This window comes from Portunus trituberculatus, chromosome 10 (assembly GCF_017591435.1).
Source record: "Portunus trituberculatus isolate SZX2019 chromosome 10, ASM1759143v1, whole genome shotgun sequence".
Classification (NCBI taxonomy): Eukaryota; Metazoa; Arthropoda; class Malacostraca; order Decapoda; family Portunidae; genus Portunus; species Portunus trituberculatus.
Window position 1 is genome coordinate 5,944,083 of NC_059264.1, and position 7,500 is coordinate 5,951,582.

Sequence of the window (7,500 nt, forward strand, 5' to 3'; positions counted from 1 at the left end):
GCCACAGCCAATAGCAGGTTCTCAAGCGTGTTTCTCCTTTAACCCCTTCAGTACCGTGACGCGTTTTCCTCTTCCTGATTTTATACAACTTCATAAACTTATGTGGAAGATTAAAAAGGGTAAAGATTGTGGTCATTAATCATCTGACCACAATAGACCCTTCCTAATGTCAATAAAATCGTCTAATCACACAGAAAACTCATGGAAGAAAAACATCCTAGTACTAAAAAGGTCAATAATGCAGAAATTTAGTTAATCTTTCACTAGAACTATAAAAGAACACTCAGAAACCGTGTAACTTGAACTACAGTCTTCTGAATGGAGTGAAGGGTCTTTAAATTAACATATATTTATCAGTTATTAATATATGTTCATTTTGTTATTTGCATACTTCTCTTTTCACCGCCACCACCATCACCACCACTACCACCACCACCACCACCATGTATTTCTCAATTACTAGAAATAAGAAAAAAAAAAAAAATTGTGGCTCCTATACCATCCTTGGGGTCCCCTTCTAACTACATCAACTTGTTTGGGGACTGGCACCTCAGTGGGCCTTTTTTATCACAATTTTCCCTCATATGTAAAAAAAAAAAAAAGGCTTTCTGTTCAGCACCACCATCACCACCACCACCACCACCAGTTATTAGTATGGTTTTCGTTATCTTATACCTTTTTCCTCTATCACCACCACCACCACCAGTTACTAATATACTCTCTGCTATTTGTATACCTCTCCTCATCACCACCACTACCACCACCACCACCACCACCACCACCACCACCTGTTACTAATATGCTTTCTGTTACTTGTATACCTCTCCTCATCATCACCACCACCACCACCACCACCACACTGCCATCACCATTTATTAATATATCGTTATTTCTATACCTCTCTTTTGACCACCAAAACCACTACCACCACCACCACCCGTCTCTCATTTATCGATGTGTTTTTCGTTGTATATCTCTTCCCCCCCACCACCACCACCACCACCACCACCAGTATCAGTTATCAATATGCATTTCCTTATTTCTATACCTCTCCCCACCACCACCACTACCACCACCACCAGGGCACCTCCGCGTGAGGATCGAGGGCCCCCCGGAGCTGTACATCGAGGAGGGGTCCACGCTGGCCCTCACCTGCGTGGTCGTGTCCACCTACGGCCCCTCCACACTGGTGTACTGGTACCACGACACCGCCATGATGGACTACAACTCTCACAGGGGCGGCATCAAACTCAAGGTACGGCGTGGTGCAGGGAGGGTCTGTGGGTCTCTTCTTGTTCTTGTCTTTCTTCACCTTCTCTTCTTCTTTCTATTTTCTTTTTCCTCTTCTTCTTCATTTTTTCTCCTTCTCTTTTTGTTTCTCTTTCTCCTCCTCGTCTTCTTTCTCCTTCTCATCCTTTTCTTCTTCTTTTTATCTTCTTTTTCCTCTTCTTAATTTTTTCTCCTTCTCTTTTTGTTTCTCTTTCTCCTTCTCCTCGTCTTCTTTCTCCTTCTCATCCTTTTCTCCTCCTCCTCCTCCTTCTTCTTCTTCTTCTTCTTCTTTTTCTTTCTCTTTGTCCTTTTTTTTCTCCTCTTTTTCTTTCTCTTTCTCCTTCTCCTTTTCTTCTCATGGTACGGCGTGGTACAGGGAGGGCGTTTAGGTCTCTTCTTCTTGTCTTTCTTCCATCTTCTCTTCTTTTTCTTCTTCTTCTTCTCTTTTTACTTTTCTTTGTCCTCTTTTTCTTCTTTCTCCTCTTCTTCGTTTTTTGTTTCTCTTTCTTCTTCTCCTCCTTTTCTTTTCTTTTCTTCTTCTTTCTCTTTCTCATTCCCTTTGTTTCTTTCTCTTTCTCATCCTTTTCTTCTTTCTCTTTCTCCTTCTTCTCTTCTTTTTTCTCATCTTTTCTTTCTTCTCCTCTTTCTCTACTTATTCTTTCTCTTCCTCCTCTTTTCTTCTTTCTCTTCCTTTCCTCATTTCTTTCTTCATTTCTTTCTTCAATCATTTTCCTTCTTGCTTTCCTTCCTATCTTTCTTTCCTTTTCTTCATTCTTTTTTCATTCTTTCTTGCTTCCATCTTCTATCTTTTATCTCTTTCTTTTCACTTTTCTTTTCTTTCCTTTCTTTCTTGTTTCTATTTTTTCCTTCTATCTTTCTTTCTTTCTTCCACTCTTTCTGTCACCTATCTTCTATCTCTCTTTTTTTCCAACTTTCTCTTTCTTCTACCCTTTCTTTCTTTCTTTCTTTCTTTCATCCTTTAACATCTTCTATTTTCTATCTCTCTTTCCTTCCATCATTCTCTTTTCCTTTCTTTCTTTTCTTCAATCTGTCTTCCTTTCACCCTTTCCTTCATCATCTATCTTCTATCTCTCTTTCCTTCCATCTTTCTTTCCTCTTTCTTTCTTTCTTTCTTTTCTCTCTTTGTTTATTCCTTTCTCTCTCAGCCATCTCTTATGAACCCCTATACTTTCTCTCCCCCTGTCAAAAGGTCCCCTGCCAAACATTTTCTAATTCCCCTACAGAGTTGAGCATTGGAATCAGATCCTTTCTCTCACTCTCTCTCTCTCTCTCTCTCTCTCTCTCTCTCTCTCTCTCTCTCTCTCTCTGTTCGTGTGACGTGTGTTGAGAGTGCGGTTGAGTTGTGAGTTGTTACTGCACTCTCTCTCTCTCTCTCTCTCTCTCTCTCTCTCTCTCTCTCTCTCTCTCTCTGTTTTGTCTCCCTCCCCAACACACCTGTCGTAACACAATTGCACAGGTGAACCCCACGTTAATTAGCAGAACGTGTTGCACATGAGAGAGAGAGAGAGAGAGAGAGAGAGAGAGAGAGAGAGAGAGAGAGAGAGAGAGAGAGAGAGAGAATCAGGTGTGTCAATAACAGGAAGGGGAAGACGAGACACTGTAGGAGAAACACAACGCTATCTGTTGCTTGAATGAGGAACTGAAAAGGAAAATAAAATAGTTTGACATCTTCTTTCCTTCCTTCCTTCCTTCATTCATTCCTTCTTTCCTTCTTTCCTTCTTTCATTCCTTCTTTCCTTCCTTTCTTCCTTCCTTTCTTCCTTCCTTCCTTCCTTCCTTTCTTCCTTCCTTCCTTTCTTCATTCTTTCCTTCTTTCCTTCCTTTCTTCCTTTCTTCCTTCTTTCCTTCCTTCATTCCTTCCTTCCTTCTTTCCCTTCCTTCCTTCCTTCCTTCCCTTCTTTATTTCCAGCTCAGAGAGAGAGAGAGAGAGAGAGAGAGAGAGAGAGAGAGAGAGAGAGAGAGAGAGAGAGAACGAGAGAGGTTGTAAATTTCTCTCTCGAATAGAGCGAGCAGTGGTTGTCCAAGAGAGAGAGAGAGAGAGAGAGAGAGAGAGAGAGAGAGAGAGAGAGAGAGAGAGAGAGAGAGAGAGAGAGAGAGAGAGAGAGAGAGGATAGGTGGATCGATGGACGGGACTGGAAGAGGAGGAGGATGAGGAAGAGGAGGAGAGGTAGAGAAGGAAAAGAGGATATAGGAAGAGGAAGAGGAGGAGGAGGAGGAGGAGGAGGAGGAGGAGGAAAAGTGGATGACGAAGGTGGTTTCAGTAACTGCCTAAAAGTGCTTGAGTCCTCCTTCTCCTCCTCCTTCTCCTCCTCCTCCTCCTCCTCCTCCTCCTCCTCCTCCTCCTCCTCCTCCTCCTCCTCCTCCTCCTCCTCCTCCTCCTTTGAAGACATGGCTACAACATTTAATGGACGAATGAAAAATATTTATGTTTTTTTGCCTTCTTCTTTCCTTCTTTCCTTCAATTTCCTTCCTTCCTTCCTTTTTTCTCTTTTTCTCAATTTCCTTCCATGCTTTCTCCATTTCCTCCTTTATTAATTCCTTCTCTCCACTTTCCTCTCCTCCTCCAGTTTTCTTTTCCTTTTTCTCTTTCTCTCCTTCATTTCTTTCACTCTTTCTCTCCTATTTTCTTTTTTTCTTCTTTTCTTTTCTTTTCATTTTCTCCTTCCTTCCTTCTTTCTTTCCTTTAATTTCCTCTTATCTTCTTTTTGCCCATGTTTCCTCTTCGTTTCCTTGTTCCCTCTTTCATTTCCTTATTATTTTCTCCTTTCTTCTATCTCATCTTCATCTCCCCTCTTTCTCCTCCTCCTCCTCCTCCTCTTCCTCTTTATCTTTCTTCTCCTCCTCCTCCTCCTCCTTCTTCTTCTCTTTTAATTCCACTTTCCCCTTACACTTTTCAATTCTTCTACATTCCTTCCTCTTCATCTCTCCCTCTCTCTCCCCTCTTCCCTCTACCTCCTCCTCTTTCCCCTCTGTTCATTATTTTCCCCTCCTTTTCCCCTCATCTTTATTACCCTTTCAACGCTTTTCACATTTCTGCTAACTATACTGATCAATTCCATCGCATTTCTGTCTTTTTATTTCCCCTTTTTCCCCTCACCTCGTAATTTTTCCCCTCACATTTCCCCTCATGTATATTTTTCTTATATTTCTTTCCATCCTTTCCACCTAATTGCTTTTTGTTGCGTATTCATGTTTTCCCCTCACTCCTCATTTTCCCCTCAGTTTCCCCTCACTCTCTACCTGTCCACTTCCCCTCAAATCCATACCACTTTATCTACAGTGACTGACACCTTTGCAGTCCCAATTCTATGATATATCAATCTTCCCCTCACTCTCACTATCTCTTCACTTTTCCCCTCACCTGTCCGTCCATTTCCCCTCAAATCATATTATCCTTGTCCACATTCCAAATATATGCACTCCTTCATTCCTCATCCTTTTTCTTCCCCTCATTCTCCTTTCATCTCTCTTTCTCTCTCTGTTTCCCTCACTTATATGCTCCTTTCCCCTCATGTTATCCTTTTGCCCATTTGTTACACGCATTCACTATATTCTACATTTCAGTACCTTCTTACATCTTATTCCCCTCATTGTCCCCTCACCACTTGCTGATTTTCCCCTCAAATTTTTCCTTTTTTTCTTTTTCTTTACATTTCAACAATATTTTCTTTTCAAAGCTAAAATTTTCTTTATATTTACTTTTCTCTGACCTTTCCCCTCATTTACGCGCTATTTCCCCTTACTGTCCTTTTTTTACATTGCTAATCTACACACTCGCCTATTTCAATAACACGGTGCTCCCTCCTCTCACGTTTCCCCTCATTTTCCTCTTAATTATCTGCCTATTTCCCCTCACCTATCTCCCAATTTCCCCTCAGATATATTCCTCTTTATTACACATCTGTATCTAAAAAAAGTTCAGTCATTTCACTTTTACCCTTCTTTCCCCTCAGTTTCCCCTCACTGAGTTTTCCCCTCGAGCATATCTTCATCTTGGATATTCGAAAATGGCTACACTTGTCCATTTTACATTTCAAAAGTCTATAATAAAAAAAAACATTCAGTCATCTCACCTTTCCCCTCACTGATCTTTCCCCTCACTTATCTTTCCCCTCGGACATATCTATCTTCCTCCTCGATACTTGAAAAAATAACTACACTCATTCACTTCCACACTTCAAAATCCCTTCATCCTTTAACAATTTCCCCTCACTTTCCCCTCACTCCTTAACTATTTCCCCTCTAAATACAATACTCTCTAAACTAACCCACTTCTAAGTACTGCAGCTCAATATCCCCTTGATTCCCCTCCTCTACCCCTCCCCGTTGCCTTTCCCCTCAGATCGACCACCAACGAGGGGAAACAGCTGCCCGCCTCCTCGTGTCCGGCGTGGCAGCGAAGGATTCTGGGATGTACTCTTGTGTCCCCGCAGGATCTCACCCGGCCTCTGTTAGGGTCCATGTACATCAGGGTAAGGATGTGTGTGTGTGTGTGTGTGTGTGTGTGTGTGTGTGTGTGTGTGTGTGTGTGTGTGATGTTATTCAACCTAATCTTATTTAACCTAATTTGTCTTGATTCAACCTAATTTTAACGTAACCTAACTTAACCTAATAATGTGTGTGTGTGTGTGTGTGTGTGTGTGTGTGTGTGTGTGTGTGTGTGTGTGTGTGTGTGTGTGTGTGTGTGTGTGTGTGTTTGTTGTTTCTTTCTCTCTCTCTTCTCTCTCTCTCTCTCTCTCTCTCTCTCTCTCTCTCTCTCTCTCTCTCTCTGTACGTATTCTAATATCTATATAAGTCTCTCTCTGGAAGTATGTGTGTGTGTGTGTGTGTGTGTGTGTGTGTGTGTGTGTGTGTGTGTGTGTGTGTGTGTGTGTGTGTGTGCAGTCTTAATTAATCCCCTGACCATCACAATTTGTCATTTTGGTGTCCTTTCGTTTTTCATTAAGAGTTTCAATTACGTCATTTTTAGAGAGAGAGAGAGAGAGAGAGAGAGAGAGAGAGAGAGAGATAACGTTCCTGTCCTTTTGATCTTATTGTTGTTGTTATTGTTGTTATTCTTGTTGTTGAGAGAGAGAGAGAGAGAGAGAGAGAGAGAAAGATATGGTTCCTGTCCTTTTGATCTTATTGTTGTTATTGTTGTTATTGTTGTTATTGTAGTGACTTCTGAGTTTGTTTATAGACAGACAGAGTGACACAGACAGAGTGACACAGACAGACAGATATACAGATAAAAAAGAGAGAAATTAAAGGATAAATATGTAAACAGACAGATAGATAAACGGAAAGACAGATAACACACACACACACACACACACACACACACACACACACACACACACACACACACACACACACACACACTTCCCTCCTTTATCTAATTTCTTCACCTGAATCTAATTAATTATCTCCTTCACCCAATTCTCACATTTATCTAATCGTTACTTTAACCTGATTACTTTTCCAGCTCAACACTTTTGACTCCCTCACTGCTCCACCAGAACCACGGCTCCCTTCTTCCTTCACTTACAACATTATCAAGTAGGAAAGTAATGCAGGATGTAAAAAGATGAATTACAACTGCTGCTACTACTACTACTACTACTACTACTACTACTACTACTACTACTACTACTACTACTACTACTACTACTATTTCTACTATTACTACTACTATTTCTACTACTACTACTACTACTATAATTATTTCTTCTGCTACTACTACTACTACTACTACTACTACTACTACTACTACTACTACTGCAATAATTTCTACAACAACAACAGCAACAACAACAACAACAACAACAACTACTACTACTACTACTACTACTACTACTACTACTACTACTACTACTACTACCATTTCTGTTCAGTGCTTCTCCTACTCTAATAATCACTCCTCTATCGAACACTGCTACTCTATTCTAGTGACAATGGAACGGTACTCTAGGAAGGAAAGGGTTAATTTGAATCATTACGTTGTTTCTAAGTTTGTTCATATATGTTGTGTAAGAAGCAGTGTGTAAAGGTGGTAAGGAAACCTGGGCAGAATTAGGAACACTGTTTATTTTCTAACGTTTCGACAGAGTCATCTTCAGAGTAAAAAAAAAAAGGAAAAAAAAAGAAGACTGTCGAAACGTTAGAGAATAAACAGTGTTCCTAATTCTGCCCAGGTTTCCTTACCACCTTTACACTCATTGTTCATATATG

The 7,500-nt window shown here is 40.7% G+C and overlaps 1 protein-coding gene across 1 annotated transcript in view; it reads left to right on the top strand.

Annotated features, from left to right (window-relative positions):
• Positions 1–7,500, top strand: part of LOC123501854 — an 82,283-nt gene that overhangs the window by 51,482 nt on the left and 23,301 nt on the right. Inside the window, exons 7-8 of the mRNA XM_045250892.1 lie at positions 1,083–1,255; positions 5,633–5,762. Coding sequence (XP_045106827.1) covers positions 1,083–1,255; positions 5,633–5,762 — 303 coding nt within the window. The remainder of the gene's footprint in view (positions 1–1,082; positions 1,256–5,632; positions 5,763–7,500) is intronic.